At 40.1% G+C, this 24,836-nt stretch overlaps 1 protein-coding gene and 2 long non-coding RNA genes across 3 annotated transcripts in view; 2 read left to right on the top strand and 1 right to left on the bottom strand.

The window, feature by feature from the left end:
- LOC107219975 overlaps positions 1–24,836 on the bottom strand; it is a 55,435-nt gene that overhangs the window by 19,140 nt on the left and 11,459 nt on the right. Inside the window, exons 3-5 of the mRNA XM_046744919.1 lie at positions 20,520–20,879; positions 19,921–20,047; positions 19,099–19,268 (exon numbers count right to left, since the gene is read on the bottom strand). Of these exons, the coding sequence (XP_046600875.1) occupies positions 19,099–19,268; positions 19,921–20,047; positions 20,520–20,879 (657 nt within the window). The remainder of the gene's footprint in view (positions 1–19,098; positions 19,269–19,920; positions 20,048–20,519; positions 20,880–24,836) is intronic.
- LOC124295325 lies at positions 2,914–3,803 on the top strand. Its single transcript, XR_006905236.1, has 2 exons — positions 2,914–3,096; positions 3,606–3,803. It is a non-coding gene; the product is annotated as an uncharacterized LOC124295325 (long non-coding RNA).
- LOC107219979 lies at positions 8,959–10,172 on the top strand. The gene is made up of 3 exons (XR_001525594.2): positions 8,959–9,077; positions 9,601–9,714; positions 10,049–10,172. It is a non-coding gene; the product is annotated as an uncharacterized LOC107219979 (long non-coding RNA).

The raw sequence follows: 24,836 nt of genomic DNA, 5'->3' as shown, positions 1-24,836 counted from the left end.
TAATGTCAAAACCTAAAGTTTTGAGTGGTAGGAGCGAAGAAAAAAAAAAAGTTCATTTTCGACACACCCTAATATATATATATATAGATGTTGTAGACACCAAGATTGAAAATGAATTTCATAAACGTCTATCACGCGTAGATCAGAAATACCAATAAAACGTACATTATAATAGTCGAAGATATACGTTCATAAAACAATCAATATACTGCTGTGCAATGGTGAATAGGAAGTATGATAAACGTCTAATTAAAGTTGCTGGCAGTTGTGTCATGAATGAATATTATATGTTGTGATTACCAAAATCATAAACGAATTTCGTGAACGTTAATAGCTCGTAATTTGTAAATTCAAATGAAACGATTCTGATAAAACGTTGAAAGATGGAGTACCAACATCGTTAAACATATAAGTTTTAAACGATTTTCGTACGAATAATGAACAAATATACTATACGTTGCTTTTGCTATAATAATACGTATTTTAAACTTCTGTATAATGAAATACGCATAATAAACAGAGTAATCATACGAATAATATCCATCCGAAATATTACAGTATATGTGATACGGTTGAATTTTATACTTATACCATTATTAAACGACTTCGACGTTTCATATACGAAATTTATACTGGTGTGTGTTTATTGGGTGAGAATTTCAAGTTTCGCGCTGTCTCGTATATAATTAAACAAATTTCTCGGTGTGAGGAGAACGAAAAAATAAAAGAAAACAAACGCGAGACAGCGTGAGAAGCGAAAACACCGACGATGAAAATTGACGGAAAGTTTTTTGAGTAATATCGCTGTTTTCGTACAGTTTGTTTACCCGGTAGAGTTTGTTTGTCGTTTTTTAATCGATCAATTTGTCCGGTTCAGTTGAAATAACCCGAGGGATCCGTCAGCCGGGGAAATCGAGTACCTGGGGTGAAAAATCGAATGCGAGGGATGAAAAGCAAAATTTTGTCGAAGGAGATGAAAAATTTTCAAATTTTTTTTTTTTTTTTTTTTTCTCCAAACCCCGGATATTCACGTTCATTTATTCTCACGTATGCACGCGGACAGTAACATGCCCCCAGCTACGTCGACGTCATGCTAATCTAGATGAAATTTCAAAAGTATTATAATTAAAAACCGTCCCTCCACCCTTCACTTCAACCTTCCGACCTCCCCTCGCGTCCAGACATTAAAAATTATAATTCCCAGCTCTCTGTCTCCCCATTTCTCTCTCTCTCTCTCTCTCTCTCTCTCTCTCTCTGTTGCGCGATGGCTACCCCGTTAAAGCTGAGCGTTCGATATAGAGGCGCGAGATTCACAGGAGAAAGAATGCCGAAATATTTCGGTCTTCGATAAAAAGAAATTTAAAAAGGTTCGTGAAATGGCGATGATAATACCGAGTGAAGATGAAAAAGTGGGAATGTTAGGAAAGATAAGGGGAGGGGGGATACAGAATGGAAAGAAATGATGAAAAGTCTATGTGTGGGAAGGTGAAGTATGGAAAACTGAAATGCAGTGTTTTGGTTCGAGTTTTCAAAAACCCGGAAACATAATTTAGAGAAACTAAAAATCTAGAAAACAGATACATATAATAATAAAAATGTGGAGAAAATATGTATGGAAAAACAAAAATAAAAATGTGAACGACAATTTGGGAATTGAAATTTAGAAACACGAAGATCTGTTTCACAGAACTTGAGAATTAAGTACAAATTCAAATTATGGAAAACTCAAAATGTGGCGAAGTGAAGTATAAAAAACGAAAATTTGGAATTGTCATTCCGCATTTCGACTTTCTGTATTTTTTAATTCTGGAACCCTAATTTTTTGCGTTTTTGAAAAATTCGAAATTTTGATTATTCCATACCCTTTGACTTTTCCTCATTTTGAATTTTCTGTACTTCGAGTATCTACGTTCCAAAATATCGTGAAAATTTTCTTCACGTCAACAAAATTTCCGTAACATTCCTTTCGATTTCCAGAACCTCTTCCATTCCCACTTGCAGAATTTTCATCGCGCCTCGCTTTCGTCCGACAAACTAAATGTTTTAAAGAACGTAGAATACTTCGGGTGTGCTTCGGGCACCGACTGATATCCTCGCTTACTCCGCAGCCGATTTCCCTCGGGATTCCATTTCGTCATTGGCCAGGACGTCATTGACGTTTATCCTCGGGACGGGTTGGCAAATAACGGTAACCCCCGGAGGAGATTGCGCTAGCAAAAAGGCTAAATAAACGAATGGCGAACCTTAATTTAGCCGGACGTTGGTCAGCCTGCAGTGCAATGGCCGAAGGGAGGCAAAGACTGTGAACCAGGATCATTTACTCGGCGTTGACCGTTCGCCAGATCGACGGATGATCAAGCTCAACTCGAAGCCCCTTCTCCGTTACAAATCCAGTCTCTAACTTCATTCCCGCGTATTTAAATACCCTTTAGCCGGGTTTCCTTAGCCGTCGGATCAACCCTCGGGACCGGAATAACGTCGTTCAATTTTATTATTCAACCTTGATTCGGTTTTGTTTTGATTTGATCGTTTAAAATTGATCGGCATTTTTTTTCACGAAGCTCGAATCATCGGCCAGTTATATTTTTCGATCTCATTTTATCCTGAATTCAAATCATGCTTCACGAGTTGACATGAATTAGGTTGAATCGAAGAAATTTGTCGGAATTAAAAAAAATTATTTTTAATGTTATGGATTAATTTAAGTTATTCTAATTCGAGAAAGTATTGTCTCAATCAAATCTAGAATTATCTTTTTTCCGAGAATATTATGTTCACTTGGAGTGAAAATATTTTAAACTGTGAATAATAGTAATAAACGTGGCTGGAACAAACTCGGTTGAACTTTATTAAACTTTCGCGTTGGCGATGGCAAGATTAAATACACTTGTGCAAACTTGATGACTGGAAAAAACTGGTATACAAATCGTCGCGATTGGTATAAAAACGAGCAGCATCAGCCTGGTTTATCGTAAAAGTATTTCAATCGTTGAGTACTACACTAATTGCCGTTCATCATGAAAGCAGCAGCCTGTCTGATCTTCGCCGCGTTGGTATTCTTCCAACTTTACAATACCATCCACGCTGAAAAAGCTGGTAAGTAAAATCAGGGAAGTTAATCGCTTCAACATAGCTCAAAATCATTATTATCATGCAATAATACATACGGCAGCTTCAGTCAATCGGTTATGTCAGTCATTTTTCACTGAAAGTACGTATGAAGTATAAAAATTAATCCGTATAAACAATCAAGGTATTTACTAGATCATTTCACTGTCCTTTCGTGCATATTTTTTTTACAATGCTACCAATTACTATCAACTTATAATAGAAATGGTACCGATTTTTCACACTTCAGTTTTGCTATCACATTGTGCTCCAATATCGATACACTCAAATTACCAGCAAGTTCAATCTTTTTAGGTCTGTAAATGATTTGAGGTATAAAGTCAGCTTCTTCAGTGTAGGGTGTGACCAAACGAAACAGAAATAGTGTAAATTTAATTGGCAATACCGAAAAACAGAACGTCACGTAGAAGCAAAACTTTTATCACAAAACAACCGTTTACTGTAATTAATGGGATTTATTCATTTCACTTTGACAGAACCGGATTACATCTACACGTAATAATGAGGATTAACCAGCGCTGGCATTTCCATGGCTTGCAACGGACTTATACCTGCAGTTTTGACCAATGACACCGTTCACCGATTTAAAATTATATTACGAGACACCCAAATACCAAAACTATTTTGATGATTGCATTGTGATTAATAATAAAGCATGTTTTGAGTTGTAAAAATTGACTGCAACTTTAATGTACCTGAATTCAGAAAACACTCTTATTCTTTCAGACTCGTGTGAGTAATGTTTCCATATCGATCGATAGCCTCACGATAAAAATTTCGTGTACGATGAGCAAAATGTGGTTATGTCTTCAATTCCGCAAAAAATGCTGCACTAGCGTCTGGATTGGTAACTGTATTATTCTACTTGCTCGGAATAATTAGATTCAATAAGGGACCAAGGTTGCAAAAATATAATAATTCAAACAGTAACCCGTGATCTATTTTACCAAAATAATAAATAGTTCCCCAAACCTAGGATTTTTAATCGCCTGAAAAATTGAGTAACAGTACTGATAAAAATCACGAGTATGAAAAATAAATTTGAATTACATTGATTACTACCAAAGCGATGAGTAATGGATTTAAATTGCAATAATTATTAGTAAATTAATCGATAATAGATTGAAATTTCATACGAGTAACTCGGCTAATTTCAACCATCAAATATTGTAACTAACATTTGAATTTCTTATCACTACTCACATGTCGATCAATTTAAATAAGGAAATCAAATTCAAGTACTCATCTCAATGTTCAATCACTGAAATTATACATTCTAAGGTAAAGGATCTCTAGAAGTTTTGAAGATGTTCTACTTTGAACCTAAACGTAAAGGAAACGAAAATGTCGGCCAAGTTTCGGTCTAGAACAGATTCTCTTTTCAATAAAAAGTTAATCCTCTACAGATCCAACAACACATCCTACCAAGCGTAGGACTTTCAGGCGTACACGAGGGTCTAAATTTCGACTCGTTTAACCCTCGGAATAGCTGGTCAAAAGAATTCTATTCTAATTTTGCGCAAAAACCGTCTAAGGTAAATTTTTTATTCAGCTCATTCCTCGAGTCGATTAAATTCTTTTTTTTTTCTTTCGTTTTTTATTTTGGATTCCGATCGTTCCAATCTGTCGGTGATAGATACTAAAAAATTCCTATCCAATTTCTGTGGCAAGCTTCATTCGGTCTCGTTCGATTCCGTTGTCACGTTTCCAAGTGGAAAAAAAAAAAAAAAAAATGCAGCATAATTTTGTGCCTCAAGCTCGATTAAGTTTCTTTCCATTCGTTCGTCATGTTGATCAGCTCCTTGATGCTTTTTTGATGTTCCTACCCCCACCCCCTCATCCCTCGTTCCTTTTCCTTTTCCCAGTATCAAATCGATGGTTAATTCGGTCAGGAAATTTCGGACAACAGTTCTGAAAGCACTCGAGTCTCAAGGGTCAGACACGGCAGCCGGCGCAAAACGATCGGGTGCAGAGGGCGTGCAGAACTTGTAATGGGGTAAAGTTTGACAGTTCTGAGCCCCTGCAGGTCGGGATCGCGGGAATCGGGTATATACATATATATATATATATATATATACATGTATATATATATACATGTATATATATATATATATATATGTACGAGACGTGTTCGATTTCATCCGGGCTTAAAGATCGGCGCTCGGTGAAGGGTTTTGGACGCTGGTTGCAGCACGGCGGGACGGGTATCAGGAAAATCAAATACTCTACACGATGGAATTGATCTTGTGTGTACAGAACTTCGAGGAACTAGTTTATCCTCGCGAAGCGGATACCTGGATATCGGGAATTCCACCCTGAACCGACTAATGTACTTTCTATTTTTAAGTACGGTGCGATGTGAAGAAAAAAAAAAAAAAACTTCCTTTACCGATTTGCAGATTCTTCGTTCGAATCACGAGTTTGATTTTTATTGCACCCTCTGATCTGTCAGCTGTACATTTTTTTCATTAATTCTTTGTTAAAAAATTAAATTTTTCAGACCAAGATAAGAGAAGAAACGGATTACACATAAGATTTGTGTTTTTTTAACTCGTATTTAATTCGATTTTTTTGGTACAGTATCTCAGAAATTATTCGATCGACTTATTTCACATTTGGAGACAATTTTCCGTGACTGTTTGTCCTCTTTATCACGTCTCCACTCTTGTTTACTGTCGTATATTTCGTCTGTCAAGTCGACACAAAACGTCACAAGTTTCGGACTCAGAATCGTTTTATAAAGAAATTGAAAAAAATTTCTCCTGTCATTGATTCCAACTGAAAAAATATCCAAATGAAATTCGATTTAGACGCTTGAGCAGAGAAAAAAAAAAAAAAAAACCAATCGAATCAAACGCTTGCTTCTCGAGATGAAAGCTCAAAAAATTCACCCACGTCTTTTACCCCCTTGATCCCGGATTTTTCCGAATGACTTCAAAGCGTCTGCAGCTGTTCTGATTTTCAATCTTCCTTCACGTTTTCCGTTTTAATTTCAAGCCAGACACGCTGTTACGTAAGAATCAAGCTCCGCTGCGTAGCCTCGTCTTTGCTTTATGGACCTGGTGCTAATTAATTAACTCGCGAGAGCAGCTCGATGGTCGTTTAATGGAAATCGTCCAGGCTTCTGCGGGTATCGTTAACTTCGACGATCGTTACTTTGGCTCGATTACTATCCGAATCACCGATCTCGATCGGAGCTATAAACGCGGGTTTAGCCTCGACCACCAATTTACCTACACCGAGATAAATTTTCATTTACGGTTACCGCTCAGTCCTTAACTATTTTCATTTTTTACCACAATCGAAAAATATAGTTCCAGGTAGAAAATGAAAATTAATTTTCTAGCTGTTACCGGAAATTCTAGTATCCGTTACTGTTCTTTCTCATTACGATCACTGTTGCTATATTTTCTTGCAACTGTTGCGAAAATTTAATGCTCGTGCAACGATAAATTGACGCTAAAGCCTTGTTCAACTAAAAAAGTAGAGTAAACCTCACAAACTGATTTTGCGTTGCAATTACCAAAAAAGGATCGACGATAGCGCGAAATGGTTACGCGTACCTCGTTTTTCGTAATTCCAACAATATTCAAACAGTTTTTTTAACGGTACATGCTTTACTGAATTTTTCTAGTTACTGTAACAAATGAAATTTTTCTCAGTGTACGTATAAATAAACAAGCCGCGATAATCTCGGTATGCTGTGGCACTTTATTTGGAATTTAAAACGTCACTTTTTAACCGGCAACACGGTTTGATCAATCGTTTGGCTTTGCGTGAAAAAGCGATTTGAAATTGGCAAAAAAAAAAAAAAAAAAAATTTCGAAACGCACATTTATTATCCCGGGATTCCGATTCCAATTTCGTGGACAATAATTTTTCTCCACCCTTGATGCAAGCGTACTTTTCCGCCCCTCGTTCCGATTGTCCAAAATCCAACGATGGATTATACCGCACCGTTTTTTGCTCTTTTTTTTCAATCAAATTTTTCCCACGATTTTGCAACTTTTCTCGCATATCGGTACGGCGACCGATTTTTCCCCTATTGTTCGGTAATCGTTCGTTTCTCACGTTTCACGATAAGGTGCCCTAAAATACTGAGCGATGTAAGATAAAATTACAGTCCGTAGAAGAAGAAAAAAAATTCCTCCCCCTCGTCATCTCGAAGAACAAATGAAATTTGACGAGGCCCGCGACGCGTCAGCCGTTATTCTTACAGGCCTCAAATGCTGCAGGGTGAAGAGGATTTTCAGCGAGTCTACCACCAGCCGGCAATATCCGCGGGTGTATATTCGCTTGGAATTCGTCGTGAACATTTCAGAACATAATAACGTATATACACAAATTTGCCACTCGTATTATGTTAAACAAATTGGTACCTACTGGCTTATGATAATGTGCAGAGGAATACCGCGAGGTCCTTTTCACTGTTTTTGCAAAAAATTCTCCGCCTCCCTCTTACACACGTGTTATATGCCAATGGCATAATTTTCTACCTGCGTAAATATATGTTTATGAACGACACGAATCGTACCCGTATATTTATATGCTTATACGAAACTCTCGACCGAAAGCTGCATTTATAAATGTATAAAGCTTTAAAGTCACCGAGTGTCGCATTCGAAATGATCGTCATACTTTTTTGCAAAATTCATTCGCTTCTTCGTTTGCTCTATTATTTTTTGTCATTTGTTGATCTACGTTCTCCAAATTCCTCTGATATTATGTTTATACGATTTTGAGTTTCTTTTCTATTCATCTCAATATTTTTAAGTCTAGTGTATCAAGTTTTCTGAAGCGATCTCTACGTGAATCTTAAGGGATTCTAGAATTGGTAGAATCGATTTTTGTTCCGGAGGTTTTACGGAAAATAAAGTGAGATACTGGATTTATAGAAAGGTGCATCGAATAGTTGTTGTGATTAATTTTACGTGTCGATAAGTTCGTGAATCGATTATAATACACCTGAATTAATGTACGTCAACCAAATTAATGCAAGATAACTGAACCAATGAGAATTGACTGAAATAATGAAAATTAATTGAGAAATAACTGAATTCTGGAAAACCAAGTCAAGTTGATTTGAATTAGTTTGTATTCACCTAAGAATAATTTGTTAACAGAGAAGAAAAATTATATCGATGTAAAAAAATTTATTTCAATGAAAGAAAAAACAACAATAATAATAATCTGAATTAAGAAGAAATATGAAAGAATAAATCGATATTTCTTTAAACTTACTTGTATAAAAAAATTAAAATTGAAATAAAAAATCAGCTTGAAAAATTGCGATCGGACGACTCGTCGAACTAATATAAATTAGCAAAACGAAGCCTAAAAAAATACAACATGCAATTATGAAAAAGCTACAAGTCGGACAGCACTCATCTTTGAAAAAATCCTATTCTTACGCCCTTTCAGTTTTCCTCGGTTAAAAATGCCGCGACGTAAGTTTTTTAATAATCTATTATTGGAGTAAAAAGATTAATAAGAACGATAAATTTATTAATTCTTATACTAAATGCGAAAAACTGAAGAAAAAAAAACAGATTTCCCACTTTTAAACATTGTTCAGAGAAAAAAAAAAAATGTACTTATCGTTGCAATCGTGTACGTTTTTATCTATACGGCATATTTCAAATCGTGGCACAGTTGATCTACTGCAAACGTTTCATGTCGCGAATTCAGCTTTTCATTTTCTCTGTTGGTTCGTTTAAACATAAAATATGAAGGTCTTGGAGTTTGCTACGGAATTTAATATCATGTAAGAACATTAAATAGCAGTAAAAATTGTCAGATACGTGAAGTTTTATGATCAGTTCGTGTTATTGTATATCTGAGAGCGGGCAGCATGTTTTCAGTATGCATTTGTGTATATATATATTTATACCGTTTAACATGTGCAGTCAGTTGGCAATAGTCGTAAGTCATCGCCGAACGTTTCTTATGTAAGTAATTATTTCTCTCTTCCCTACAATAAGGTCGATATTTTTGAAACTTTAGTATTCTCGTATCCGTGCTAAATATTTGTTACTTCACCTAAACATCCTCTAAGATTAACTTTACCTACCGGATTGATCGAAATATGCATCATCGTAATTGTTCGTTATCAGATTTCAAATCCGACAGATTCAATCAGTAACACGTAAAATTATCCGTTACAATTCCTTATGTTGAAATTGATGATTCAATAATTTAGTCTTTGTTTCCATATGTGTAACAACTTTTCTAGAATCAGTAATTCGTCTGGATTAGCTTGCAGGATAATTATTTTTTGCTCGAGCAGATTGTGTTCACTTTGAAGGAAATTTGTTTTTTTAAACTATGAATAATAAGAATAATCGTAATAGTGGGAAAAATCAAGTTTAACTACACTGTAAGCCTCGTAGGTCTAAACACCTGGTTTTTTGATCGTTGCGATTGGTACAGAAACGAGGAGCATCAGACAAGTTTATTGCGAATATATTTCAGTTGCTGAGTATTGACTACCTTGTTGTGAATTCATCATGAAAGGAGCAGGCTGTCTCATCTTTGCCGCGTTTGTATTCTTCCAAATTTACGTGGTCCACGGTAAATTAAAAAATGGTAAGTAAGAAGAGTTAAAACAATCACCTCAACATAGCTGAAAATCTCTGTTTTTATGTGATATACGGCTCCTCTGATCGATAAATTTTTTAAAAAAACGTTAGACTTCAATATCGAAACACGCAAATTAACACAAAGATCAATGTTCTGGTGTCTGTAAATGATTTTACGTATAAAGTTAGCTTCTGCAACATAGGGTATGGCTACACGGAACAATAATATTGCAAATGTAATTGGTAATACCCAAAAATAAAACGTCATGTAGAAGCAAAACTTTTATTACAAAGCAACCGTTTACTGTGATTAATGGGATCTATTCATTTCACTTTGACAGATCCGGGAAAGTAGCAAGATGAGGATTGACCAGCGCTGGTACTTTCATGGCTTGCAACGGACTTATACCTGCAGATTGGACCAATGACCACCGTGCATCAATTTAAAATTATAATACGAGATACCCAAATACCAAAACCAATTCGATGATTAAATTATGAATAACAGTAAAGCACGGTTTGAGATCCAAAAATTGACTGCAACTTTAATCTACCTATATTCAGAAAGCACTTACATTCTTTCAGACTCACGTGAGGCAAGTTTCCATTTTGAACGATAGCCTTACAATAAAAATTTTATGTACAACAAGTGGAACGTAGGTAAGAGCGAATCACAGTTCTACACGTTTCACAGCATGCTTACACAATTGTCACAGTCTGTGTCAACACGACTATTTTGCACTTGTGCAAAGCTGAAACCCGGAAACAAGAAGAAATTCATTCGCTTGGCTGGCTTAGTATAAAAACGGAATTGATGACAGGCCTAATAATAAAAAAAATATACTTTAACACAGCTTCAACAACGCATTCCCTTGTTAGGTTTGTATTATCGACTGTAATAGAGCAATGTAGAAGATCATGGTTTTGTTGCTGTGTCGTATTTTGACATAAACTAATCGTGATTTAAGATAATTTCATCGCACCTTGATTGTACTCTCCGTTTTACAATCAGGTTGTGCATTCATCAAGACATGAATCATTCATTTCAATTAATTTCCTGCGTTTTTTTTCCTATTCTCGCCGTCGGTACTTTCTTACCGCGATGCCAAACGCGTGTAAGTGATTCGATTAACCGAAAAGTACGGAAAACTTCGGGCACAATATTGCGGTCAGAGAATTTGTTACTTCCCTAGCCTCTGGGTTATTTATTTAGCCACAAAAGGTCGAGAAACGGGTAAAGTCAAGTGTTCCGAGGAGTCGTGAACACCGCTGAATAGGAAGAGGAAAAAAGGGAAAGGGAAAATGAATGGAAACGGTACACGACTGAGCATTCAAAGAATTAGATGATATTTGGGTATAACATTACACCCCGCGGAAACTTTTCGCCCGTAGTTTTCAGCCTCCGGGAGACATTGCCAGGATAAAATATACGCGAGTGGGGCGTTTCTTCGCCGTTGGAGGAACCCTTATATAAGACCTTGAGGAACGTGAAAACGCGGTTTCTGCTACTCCTCGAACAGCCTCACACATACACCACGCGACGCCATCAATTTCCCGAGGTAAATATAAACCGAAAATTTTTCGCCAGGTGGGTGTGAGAAAAGGTAGCATGAGCTTGGTACGCGTAGACTCTTGAAAATTGAATCCAATATTTTCACTACGCAAAGTGTGAACTTCAGTCATAGTTGAGAGGGTACGAGAATAGTGTACCCAAGAGAAGAAAGAGAGACAAACCAAAAAAAAAAAATAAAAAGAAAAAAAAACGAAGCAAGCAAGCGAGCCTGAAATGAGAAGAAGAAGAAAATGAAGACGACGCGAACTTGATAACGAAATTGCGAAAAGGATAAAGGAAATGTCGAAGACTTGAACCGACTCACGAGTTTTACCCGAGCTTTTTAAGCCGCCTCTGGAAATGGCACGAGCAATGATAATTTCCGCAGGGTAACGAGGAGAGTGCCTGCAAGCTCGGGGAACGCGACATATTTTCATTTCACAGTTCACACCCGCGGGTTAGGTCCGAGTAACGAGATACGAGGACACGTCAGCTCTATACAGTACAAGTTTCAAGTTTTCCCGGTAATAAACTGCCGAATATTCGAGCTGCGTGCTGGCACCCTTATTGCGTAGCTTTATTGGGCAAGTTTCGTCGTTTGGCGGAACTGGCGCCCCTTTCGTTGTCGTGTCGTGACCTTCTCCGCCCCTCGTACCTTCTCCGGCCTCTGCTCAACACGACCTTTGCACCCGGATTGGACGTATAAGATTCGCGATTCAGTGCCTCAATTAAGGATGTATTGGCTATACATTCTCAGTCAAAAGTGAGTCTCGTCGACGATGTCGAATAATTTTCGATAAGTTAATAATCTGGAAGAAATCAACCACGATAAAGACGATGAAAAAAAAAAAAAACAATTCAATTCGAATGACGGTAATACCCAATAGTTGTCAATCATTTTTTTAAACAAAACGCTGCCTACAAACAAATGTTATAACAAATTTTTTTTTTTTTTTTTGTCATTTGAAATGAATTCGTTGATTTTACCGAATACACATGAATTTGTAAACAATTTTCTGATTATTTCGAAACTTCCGTTTCCGAAGATTTTAAATTTTGAAAAATGGAGGAAAAATCGGAAATTTTGGATACGTTTTCGTCAAAAAACATTTTACATTACAATTAAGAAGTTTCCGGGGCATTGAAAGGATAGTTTTGTAAATACAGTCTTTACAAATTTTCGAAAACGAACAATCCAAAGTAATGCGAACATTGTTTCGCAATTCATGTGTATTCAGAAAAATCAGGAAATTCATTTCACGTGATAAAATAAAAAAAACATTCTCGAAAAATTTTCTAAACAATGTTTCGTTTAAACAATTGATTGACAACTTTTTGGAATTATTATTATTCAAATTTAATTTTCTAATCGTTTTTATTGTGGTTGTCTTTTGTCCGATTCTCATCTTATTCACCTTTGGTTGAGAATGTACATCCAATACATCCTTGATCCGTAACATCTTCATCCAATGGAGCCTGGTGGTTTGGATTTCCATCGAAGTACACGGTCTTTTTCTTTCGTCACTTCTCCGCTAAGGAATATGCTAAAAACCGAGGCTCCGAGCTTGCAGAAATGGCTGTTAGCGTAGCCTGGCAACATTAAGCTGCGAGTATTAGAATGCCGCCTGACTCGACGAGCTTTATTATACTCGTGATATGTGATACCTGCCACGAGCCCGTAGCCACCTAAGCCACGGAGCTTGGAACCTACATTACTTTAAAGTGGTTGATGCGTCGACCTTACGCCGGTGAAGTGCCGTATTTCACCCTCTTTTCTTTACTCTTTTCAGTTCTTTTACACTTCACACCGGAGTGCCAGACGGATATGGATATCAAGTCTCATTAGAGGCTTCTGAAACTCTGGCAACAGCAGCAGCTAATTCCGTTGTTTCCTCAAGAACGCCGCAAACTTTACAAGATCAACGAAAGTTTGGGAAAAATTTTTCCTCCAATTTTTGTTTTCCGTTGTCTTCTTGGTTCAGCACCGAGTATCTCTCGTTTCAAAAGCAAGTGGATGAGAGAGGGAGTTGGTGGCTTGGAAACAGGATCTCCCGATGTAGTTTCCTCGAGATGATATCGCAGATCCTACCAACTTTGCTGCCCTCCCTACGGAACATTCGATCCTGCAGGGGCAGTTTGAAAAACTCTTTCCATACCCTTTTCGGGCGCATCACCGATTCCATCGTGTCCACTCACCCTTCGCGTGTCTTGCCATTCGCGTCGAGTCAAGTTTTTGGCGTAAGTGAAGAGAAGAGATAAGAGAACAACAGGCAAAATTTCGTTACAAGTTTTCAAACAAGTTACGGTTCCGTCGTCGTGACTCGGTATGCGTTGGGAATTGAAAAGCAACTTCAATTCCCCTCCCAGCAGTGGCTTAAATCGTATACGCGTATTAGGAATCATATGAATTTGTCAGGCTTGACGGGCTGGAAAGTATTTTTTCAACGCGAGTAGGCCGAGAGAGAGAGAGAAAAAGAAAATTCACGGAACGCGTAATTTATTCAACAAGCCATTCTCACACTTGGGACAAAAAAAAAAAAAAATGTTCACCCTATTCCGGCCGGATAAATCGCCCCGCGTTCATTCTGACGGATCGGCGACTGTCCACCGTACAATAATCACACCCATAACCAAGAATGACTCGGTAATTTGTTGTAGCGGACACTAACGACGATTGACTGCCGAGAACGACAATCTGAATGAAAATCGTGGTGCCAATCGATACCACCGGGGTCACCTTCGCGTCGAGTCGCATGGTTGCAAACGGCAAGCGCCTGTCCGCACATCGCGTGTCGTTATTACCAGAAAAAAAAATGACGGCACATCCGCGGGACAAATGGAAGAACTAACGGTTCCGAGGAACTTACCGCAAAGCTTCAGCCTCGACTTCTCGCTTTGAGATCTTCCCTCGACCCGAGAGTCCTTGAAGATCTACTCAAGTCAAGGAATATCCGTAATAGTCCTGAGTTCACGGAGCTACGTAAAAAAAAAAACGCTGTGGTGCCTTTAGCCTCGACTGGGAATGGCGGCATTCGACCCCAAGTCTCGTTTTTGCGTTCGGGTAGAAGTAGGTATGGTATACGCAAAGAATCCACGTGACCACTTCCGCTCAAGCCTTTTCTTCCACCATAATTAAAGCTCCGTCCAGTAAAGCCGGCTGGCCAGAGAATTTCTAACAGAAAAGCTCGCGGTTTTTCCTTTGACCTCTGGACTACAGTCTGCAACTGCACCTGAATAAACTTCTTGTGGTTATTCGTTTGTTTTTTTTTTTTTTTTTATAATTTTTGTTCGTTTTTTTTTTTTTATTGTGTTTACCCTTCTCTCTTTACGCTACGTCGTTATGATCCTTCCAGATGTTGTTGTAGTTAAAAAATCTCTGCTAGGATAGAGTTTCAGACAGACCTCATTCGCCTTGGGAAGCACCTGAAGTGTACCGCACCAATTTTTTCCAGCTTGCGATATGTTCAAGTACAGCACAAAACGTTGGTCACGTTGATTTGATTTACGTGCCAATTTGGCCGTTTCATGGTTCGAAAGCCACATCAAGATTCACTCCTTGTAATCAATTTTTAATTATTTCTCGATAATGACTTACAATTGTTTGAAAATACTAATTGGACATTATTCACCATAATTGCTTAATTTTGGGTAATGAACATTGGGGGAGGTTTTTGTCCTTGAAACAGCTGGGTTGACAGGTTGAAAAAAAAAAGAAATCACGAGTCTGATGTCTTTTGACTTATGACAACGTGTCAGAGAACAATGATAATCGGTAAGGTCGTAAACCTCGTCTACTTTCCCTGTCAGTTCTTCTTCTGACCTTTCTATGTCCCTCAGTTTTTTAATGATTCTGCAGAAGAATTCACACTTTCGCAACATTTTTAGAAAAGCGTAATTATTCTCGCTGCTGAGGGAAGGTCAGTGGTTAAGGGTATAATTAGATGTATTTCTTACCGAGGCAACACAATGCCTTGTGCCATATGCCTGTCAGGCCACTGGCATTATGGCCGGGCTCATTTTAAATTGGTTCGTTATGTTTTTTAATTAGGTCGCTTTGAGAGGCACTCACGGTACGGTGGTTTCAACTTCCCTCTGCTCTCGTTCTTCCTCTCGCACCGGTATCCGTTCCCTGTTTGCACGCACGTTCGGACAGTGAGCGGGCTTATTGACCCTTCTTCTCTTTTCCTTCATCAATTTTCGACATTACTCCCCGTGTTTTACGTTTTTAATTTTGTTATCTTATTGCTGTCGTTATTCCCGATACCGGCTCATTGTGTGCTTTTTCAACCCTCCGGAGTCCTCCTTCCGCTCCTCCACATCCTCCTCTTCTCTCGTTTCAGGTGGTTGTATACGCGGAACGAAAATGTAACAAGGGTGGAACGGGGCTGCTGAATGAGAAACGTGATACACCCGCTGCAGTCGCACCGAGCGACGAACCGGGGAAAAAGAACAAATGGAAGAAAAAAGTTAAATAAAAACGGGAAAAGTGAATTATGAGGGAAAAAAATGCTGGGAGACAACGCGCGGTCAACGATGAATGTAATAACGAGGAATCCTTCTAACTTTTTCAGCCGAGAAAAAAGGAGGATTCAAACTTGCCCGTCGTGATCATTGTCGTAATTAATTTAAAGTTGAGGTAACAAACTTTTTCGATCTCGATTCCCCCTCTAACTTTTTTTTTACCCCCCCTTCCTCCTTCAACTGCATAATAGTCGTTGTGTTTTCTCTTCGGAATACGATGAATAATTAAAGGCGTATAAGTTTTTTCAGTTGAACTGCAAAATCGACAAAAAATGTATAAAGAAATATTCGCTAGTGTGCGCATTCGAATTTCTGAAATATCTGAACTTTCAACACGGTGAACGAAATTGAAAATTGAAGAAAAGATGAGACACACTCACTCGGTTTTTACCTGGACGTATTTCGCTAAATGGTTAACATCAAAGGGTTGAAAATTTGTTCTCATGCGCATCTCATTACGTGAAGTTATCGAAAGATCGCTTTCGTAAGTCAAACTCATTTTCCAGTCCTTAAATTCGCCGTAAAAAACAGGCAAAGATAGTTACAACAAACCGCGCTGACACAGTAGTTTCTTTTTTGTTTTTCTTCTTCTTTTCTAACGTAGTCTTTCCATGCGAGGCAGTCGAAGGGACTCGAGACAGAACCAAGAGTATCGACGTTCCGTCAAATGGTTACTTCGGAAATTTTTTTACTCGAGCCACTGAAAACTTTGTCAGCTATAATACTTAAGGTATTTCGTTGGAGTTTAGAGCCTCTATTAAAGCGAAGAGTGCCGAGGAACTCTGGCACTTGGAATTATCATCTGCTAATAGGTTGCAGTGGTTCCCAACTTCGTTCAGCGTCGCTGTATCAGTGAGGAAAACAAGGATGGCTCCAACACGAGGAGACTGAAACAGTGCACCTTACCCTAAATTTCCAGTAGTCCGAATCAAATTTCACCAATTGAATGATTTGTGTCATTATTACAATCAGTGTGTTGAAACACGCTTATATACGATAGAAAAATATGATAGAAGAACTGCGTTTGATAAAAAAAAAGTGGTGTTTTTTTTCAATTTATGGAAATGAAATTTTGTCGACTTTCTAAATGTTAAAATATGGTGGTACGAATACGTCACGTGTTCTACTCCATACATTGAGGATACCTAAATGTTGGCTTTGCGATTGTGTAGTTTTGATGGAACCAATCAGAGTATAGAATTGATGGTTTGAATAGCGGATCCCCGAATCATGTTTATTGCAGAGGTATTTCAATTGCTGGGTACTGCTATGTTTACAAAAATGGAAGCCGACCATTCAACTCTCCCAATTACGGTGCTATTCGAATTCTATGGTAAAACTCAAATCATACTTTCATCGATTACTCAAGGGAAATATTATAATGGTTTCTCGTTACCTCTTGTATCGAATTCTACTTTGAATCGAGTTTAAAAATGGCAAACCCCGGCCACGATACTGTCACAAGGTTACGATAATTCCACTCCTGTTCGCAAGAGCAGAAAAGGTGAAGACAGAAACGGGGGTGAAATTGTAGGCACGTGACTGAATTAACTGGTTGATTTAGTGTAGCTGTAGGAAGAGGTGGAATTGTAGGACAAAATTGAGTTAGTTGGAACAGCAGTTGCAGACGTGGTGTTGGTAAGACGGCGCCGAGCCAAAGGTAATTTCAGAGTAGCTAACTTGCTCCAACCACCTTCTTCGAGCAACTTGTACCTAGCGGGTAGCCTACATCCACGTCCTGAGTTGTTAACCCCGAAAAATAATCAGCTGCCGGAAGCCGAGCGCTTTCGAAAACTTGGGAAGAGCTACCGAGTGGTGATTTTTATCCGCGGAAAGAGAAGCTGAGACCGAATGGCAGCCACCCTATAAAATAACGTTCCAAATTTTGTACAAGGCTATTTTAGACGTCCGATCATGCCGGGGCGTTCGAGGGCGGAAAAATAGAGAGAAATAAAGAAGGCGGGAGAAGAGGAGAGCGAAAGAGTACTGCGAGGGTGAAAATGGAAGAAATGGTGGTTCCAGTCGCCAATTGTGAAGCAAGGCGTTACGTCAAAGGAAAAAATGTCTGTCACTTGGGAAACTTAATGGAGCGTAAGGTGAAATAGCGGATGGAATTGAGTCGAGGTGAACCGGTCGCGACTGCAGTGAAGTTAAAGAGAGTGGAAGAGCGAGGGTGACGCGAGGAGTTTGGGGTGAGCGAACGAGCCGGAGGCCTGGGAGAGGCAAAATCGGAGGTGGGGTGCAGGGAGAATCTATAGAAAAGCATATTCACACTCGCCCCCTTTCATTTGGTGTCGCGGGTTTTCACGTATGTGCCACAGTGGTAATCTCGCCCGATGAGAAGCGATGCCGCGCATTATACGCGGGTCTGCAACTACGCGATAGTCGTTCATACACGTGACGAAACGGAATGACGATTAATCAAAAACGAGGTTCGAGGTCCGGAGAAATGCAGTGCTTACAATGGTTGGAGACCTCTTGTAAGTCGAGTTCAAATCCAGGAGCAAAATATCATCAACATTATTTTTTCCTTCACCGGTTCTTCCACAACAGTGAAACTTCTCTTAACGGGCACCTTCCAATAATGGAATTCCTCTTTACAACGGACAGTCTAAAAGTCCCCAGCAGCACAATTTACACGTTAATGTTAATCCGAATAACGGAGAATATTTTCGGTCCCGAAGGTTTCCGCTATTGGGAAGTTAAACTACACCTCCAGCTGATGTTTGGTGATCCTGAAGAGTGGAGAAAAGTAGTGGAGCCACTTTTTCGCTTCGTTAAGCAAGCTTTTTTCACTTCATCACACGCATCTCTACGGATTCAGCATGATACGGAGGTTCGTGAAACGGGAGATAAATATGTTATAATCAATGAAGGTACGTGATCCGTTTTTTTTATCTCGTACCACTTGAGGCCGGTCAATTAACGCGTCGGGCAAATAATGCTGACACGTACCAACGTACCGCATGGAGCCATCATGCACGGCCGCGAAAGCTAATTTCTTGGAATTGAATCACTCGTGTGAAACGGAAATTGGTCGAACCGTTGATTTCCGGTAGCTATGCGAGGCGTGTTCGACAATAGTTCATTAGAAGGACGTGTTCCTGAACCACCCGGGCTTCGGGGTCATTCCGAATGTTGTTTTCCACCTTCGTAGATATCGATCCACCTTTCGTCTAGTCAAAGGATTTTCCAAATTCCGCACCCATGTGGACTTTCGAATGTTCAACCACGACGAAAAACCAATGATAATACTACGACGGTGGTAAGAATGAACGTGTTCACGATTACGAGTGACTGACAATCAAGGAAACTCACCGCTGTAGACGACCTCCTTGAAGTTGGTGTAGTTGGCGTCTTGAATGTGGATTTCGCACTTGAACGTGACGGGAGGCCGAAGCCTCTTGGCGTCCATAACGGCGACTGATTTGACTTCGTACCGTCCATCAGCGCGAGGAATGACTGCTTTTTGTTGTAAGATTTCTTCCCTGAAACAATCAGAATCAGAGATATTAAATTGAGACTGTTTGGTACAGAGAAGTGTGCGGCTGTGGCTTAGAAACTTTGATTTGAGGTTGGATTAACAGCGGATATCTGTGCTCGGTGAGTCTTTGAAGGATTCCTCGCTAATCGAGAGAAATAAAAAGGATTCTTGGTTCATGATTCCAGAGACTTTTTGAACGTCACCAAGCGTTGTTGATTGTTTCGCTAACACCGCAAACAACCCGACTGGATACTGCAGCAGCATTGGAGATATCGTTGCTACACAACCCCGCTCCTTTATCCAGAATACAGCTCCGTGATTCCCGAACACGTGAGGATAACCGAACCAATTATCCAACGGTCAATTTGGGACTTGGATGATCGTTTCGTGTATCAATTATCCACGATCTCGATTGCAGAGGAAAACTAATTAAACGATAACAAAGCTTCTATAATTGTCATTATACTTAGTGCCTGACTTATATCCTAATCGGGGGGATGTTCATTGCCCTGCAATAATTGATAAAGTTCTTTGTTCGTTATATATTCGGCTTGGCACAGAAACTCTAATCTTAAGATCAGCAATATCCACCGGCACCGCAAAGTTTTAACAGCAATTCACTTCCACTGTGATTGAATAATCGCACACAAACTCACATGTCCTTTCGCAGCGTTATCGTTGGCAGAGGAGACAAGCCCTTGGCCAGACAGGTGACGATAAGCTCACAGTTCGATTCATCCGTACTTTTGTAATCCTGATGTATAGTGAAGTAATTTTCCGGCGCTGAAACAAGCGGCAAAGAATTATCAGGACATCAGAAACAATTCCAAAAAAAATTAGTCCAGATCAAATTCTAGTTCGTCGTTAATCCCGACAGCTTTAAAAGCAACGGTTACAAACTGATTGGAAGGTCTCGATTTTTCACTATTCCAATTCGCGAGTTCGTTAAAGCTTTTCGACATCCGGAGGCCATTCGTGATGCGGTGATTCGCGAGGGTAATTTCGACCGTGTCTAGCGTGACGTTAGTGACAAGGCTTGGCAGCGGGGTGGCGGTTGGAGTGACGAGATTCAAATTAAGCCCGGAGAAAAGCCATCGCGTCGCGTGTCACTTGCTCCCCGCGATCTTCCCGAAAGTCTGAATCATTCCCGCCCCACTGTCAAATTTTCTTTTCACTCAACGCGGGCTCCTGTGGCACCCCAAAACCAGACAATACCACCAATGTGGAGAGCGAAAGTTTGCCACTTGGTACTCACAGTACACTACCATCCTCTCTTCCTCCTCGACCTCGTCGTCGTGAGTCCAGACGACGCACCTGTAGTTCCCGGAGAGCTCGAGCCCAGGTCTGACAAGCTTGACGGCCCTGTACATGGTGTTCGAGTTGTTGCTAGCCTTGTAGGACACGTCGACGTACTTGTGGAACTCTTCGGAAGCTCGCGGTGGACTTCCCTGAACCCACTGATACAGCACCTTCGGTCCGATGTGCCACTTTATCGTGAGACCAGTGTTTGATGATGTTCCCATCTCGTAGTTGCAGTCCAGAATAATCGGCTCCTCCGTACCCTCTCTCACCACCTTCGGGATTCTCACGTCCTTTATGTTGATCGCCCAAATGTCTGAAACCGAAAACGGTAACAACGGAGTAAGAATCAGTAAAAAGCGTCCGGACCACATGGGTCCTGTTTCCAAAGTACCGCTCGGCCTTTCAACCTTTCAGATACTCAACGAAGTTACTAGTTGGGTGAATTATTCAGCGCCAAGCCATCGACTTGGAGTACCACTTCGATTTCATGTCTAAAACCCTCGAAACTATAATCCCCAGAGTTATAGATCAATAGTTAATGGACCGGCTGAGTGAAGCGAGTGTAGCTCGATATTATCGAGGAACGTGCACTTCGGCTCAGCCGAAAGTCCTTGGATTGTATCCTCGCGATACAGACGTTTAAATGAATGTCCAGACGTCTGTCAAGTCTTGCGTCAGCTTTTCTGGTCAACAGTCGCGTATAAGTACTGCGAAGCTTTCAGAACGGAATAGAATCTAGAGAAAAGATTTTGAACGAAACGCTGTATTCCATGTGACAAGTGCCTCTACATTTTATCATGTATATTGCAAAGTACCGCAATGTCATATGCTCCAAAGCTCTTGACGATTCTTCCCCACCAACGAGTAGCTGCACCGTGGCGTAATTTAAAATGATTACCCTACAGCGCACCAGGAATTTTTATACGCGTTCCGCGGTCTTTTACTCTGCAAATATTTACGCCGAAGAAGGTACAGGAAACGGATATATAGGATAGAGAGAAGAACGGATGGGACTTATACCGTCTTCCTACATTTTATGGAGCCTCTTCACTGCGCAGCTCTATCGTTCTTCGAGCAGTTGAGGTTTCATGGATACTCGCAAGTGCCTCAGGCCCATATGTTATGAAAATAGAGAGTTTTAAGGTGCGTTGGGTTTGATGAAGCAGTCCATTAAAGAAGAAATCTCTTATACACATTACAAATACGAGACTCCTGGAACCATTGATCGATTCTGTCTACAAACATGTTATGAAAATAAAAAGTAACTTCTGGAAAACAAGGGAATAGTCTCGATTAGTCTCGTCCTAGCTAAACGAAGAAGACAGAGAAGAAAGAGCAACGAAGGTTAACAAAATCACAGCGAGCTGCGAACTCTTCGAACCCAATCAGCCAGCTGCTCCCTTTCTCTTTGATTCCATTCCGTTCCTCCGTTCATTTTTATCCTTTCCTTTTGCACCCACCCAACGGCAAGCTATTACCAGAACGCTCTGCGCTCATTGTCAGTCCAGTCGAATAGCGAAGCCAGGTTTGACGGATTACCTGGTGGAGCTCGTCGCGATTCTCCGGAGATTAACCGAGGTACTTTTTCCCAGTCCACTCTTCTTTTGTCCGCGCACCCCTTTCACCGGGGCTCGCAGGGTGATCCCGTCAGCCGGACTTGGGAAGCCCTAGTATTCCGGAGTCGTGTGAATTAGTCGACCCGGTGCTTCGTCCCCGCTTGCCCCAGGTCGGAGTCAATCTCGGAACATTTCCTAGCGCTGACCTCCCGCCGCCGGGTCAAATCCATCGGGTGCTTCGGACTGGAGCAAGAAATCTTCGCATCATCTCCGAGCCTGCAGAGGTCCAAGAACCACGCGGCGGGTTAATGAAGTAAGAACAATTATACCGGAGTTTATGCTCGGTCGTTTCACGGAGGCATTTCCTCCCTCCGAGCCATTTTCTTCGCTCCTTATTCTGCTTAATATGGCGTAATTAGAATATTTCACCTTTTTGCGCCCAGCCTTTCTCGTCCCTTTGTCTTCCCCGTAATTTCATCACCGCCCTCACTGCGTTCACTCTTTCTCTTACCGTTTCCAATTTCTCTTTCTTATTTATTTATACGATTTTTTCTTTCTCTTCTTTCTTCAATGTCAAAAATACCTGTTTCAATGATTTTAGTTTCACGCTATTCGAAGCTCTCTCGGTATCCAGTTGCAGTATTTATTGCGCGGGGCGCAGCTTGCGTCGCTCAAAGCCAAGTGCGCCTCGCTCCGGCTTTCCAACGACTGCTTTTTACAATCGTCAAGGAAACAATCCCATTCTTTCAGTCGGCAGCGCGGCTCACTCCTCGACGATGAAATGACGTGGCTCTCCACGCACTTCAGACACTACTTCAGCCCCTTTGATGTCTACTCTGATGCTACACAACCTGCCGAGTCTGAGCGGTATGGTAAAAAAAACGCGCACCCTTATTTTTTCACGTTTAATTAACGATTCTGCCAATTAATTGGAAGTGAAGAGTATATTCGCCACGTTTTCTTGAAAAAAAATTTCCAATAAATTGACTGCATCAACGAATTAGTTGAGCAGATGTAGAAAATGTCATGGAATTGAATTTGAGAAATCGCCAAATAATGTCATCTCTTAAAAATTTCTACGTTGAGCTTTTCTTGTCGAATTTTATAGCTTTGAGTTGTTCCCATCTTCGACAAGATGCTTCAGTTGCACCCTCCTTGAAATATTCGTCGTACGATTTAATCAAACTCTCATTCATCGTCTTGGAAAGATGCCGATGAACCTCTTGAAAACACTCGGTTAAGCTTTGTTATCTCGCTCGTGAGTGAAACGGCTTAAATTTGGAATAAACTCGAGCAGTAAAGATCCTTTATTAACATCGCTAAAGTCTCGCAATAAATGTTTTCGAAGTAATAGAGTGGAATATACGGTTGTGCTAGTTCCCGGTTTACGACAGTCGTAAACCGTCAGCGACTGTTCGCTTCGGCTCAATTTTCTAAACAAGAGTTTTCCGCGAATAAGAAGTTCGAAAAACTGATCCCAGCGTGCATGCGGAACACAAAACGATAAGCAACGCTACCGACACGGTTAAGATTTTCACCTGTGTTCTCAGCCAGTTTATCCTCGACTTGCACTCGGCGTGAAATTAACCGAGGGGAAAACTAGGAACGAGAGAGCGAAGTTTGAAGCTTGAAGTTTATTAATGGACTAAGAATATATCCGGAGCGGAATTCCATGCTAGTCCAGACTGTTTCCAATGTTGCAAATTACAACTTTGCAAATACCATAAGATAGTCATTGTACGCTTTACGTACAAAGAATAATAATACAAATCTGACAGTAACGACAAAACCATGTACAATAAAAATTATAAAACGGAGTACAGTTGATGTATTTCAGGATCTATAAGTGAGAGGCAATGTGAGATAACCAATGAAATGAAATGTGTATGAAAACACAGAATTATAATAGAAGTGTAAACTAGAATTTTAGGAAAAACACCAGAAGAGAGAAAAGAATAGATAAAGATCAATAAAACCAGAATGAACAACAGTGATAAAGAAAATTAATGAACAGTCTTTTAAAAAATACTTAAACAAGAATGTAAATAATTGAATAAATAAGCCAATCAGGCAAAAATGAGTAAAAATAAACATAAATGAGAAGAAAATTGAGACAATGAGAATTGAAATTAGAATTACAATTCATTCACCTTGGGACCGGTCCCAAAACAGAGAGAAAGAGAGAGAGAGAGAGAAAATACATAACGTCATGGAAACCTTATTTTGAAAGGTAAAACTTTGATTGACCGGAGGTTTCCAATGGCGTAGATTGTGGTCAAGTATCGAGTGACGCAAGGAGGACTGCAAATGCAAAGTTCCGTTGTGTTGCGAATCGATTTCAGCGAGGTGATTGAAGCCGCATCGACGCAGGCTTGTACCTACACCTTAATCAGGAACCCAGCAAGGCTGCTCCTGTCCCGGAGCTTGCGGTTTCGCGGACGGGGTGGAATAGGTCCTTTAATTTACTTCCCTATTCTGAGACACGCGCGCAAACTTAACGCAAAGTTCGAGCCAGGCGCCCACTCGCCAACAATCGTAGTTGGTAGGTACAGACCTCATGCATATTCACCACTGAGTTAATCATTTAACATAATTCACGGTCTTCCCGCGTTTCTCCTGCTCGCAGAGCTTCCTCCCCTTTCCTACTCCCAATTCCACCTTCCCAGGAGAAGTTATACCGCGGTTAAATACGAGGGATTTTCAGCAGTTTCCTT

The sequence above is a fragment of the Neodiprion lecontei genome, chromosome 7 (assembly GCF_021901455.1).
Source record: "Neodiprion lecontei isolate iyNeoLeco1 chromosome 7, iyNeoLeco1.1, whole genome shotgun sequence".
Taxonomy (NCBI): domain Eukaryota; kingdom Metazoa; phylum Arthropoda; class Insecta; order Hymenoptera; family Diprionidae; genus Neodiprion; species Neodiprion lecontei.
The sequence above is the reverse complement of the archived record's forward strand: the minus strand, read 5'-3'. Positions and strand labels throughout refer to the sequence as shown.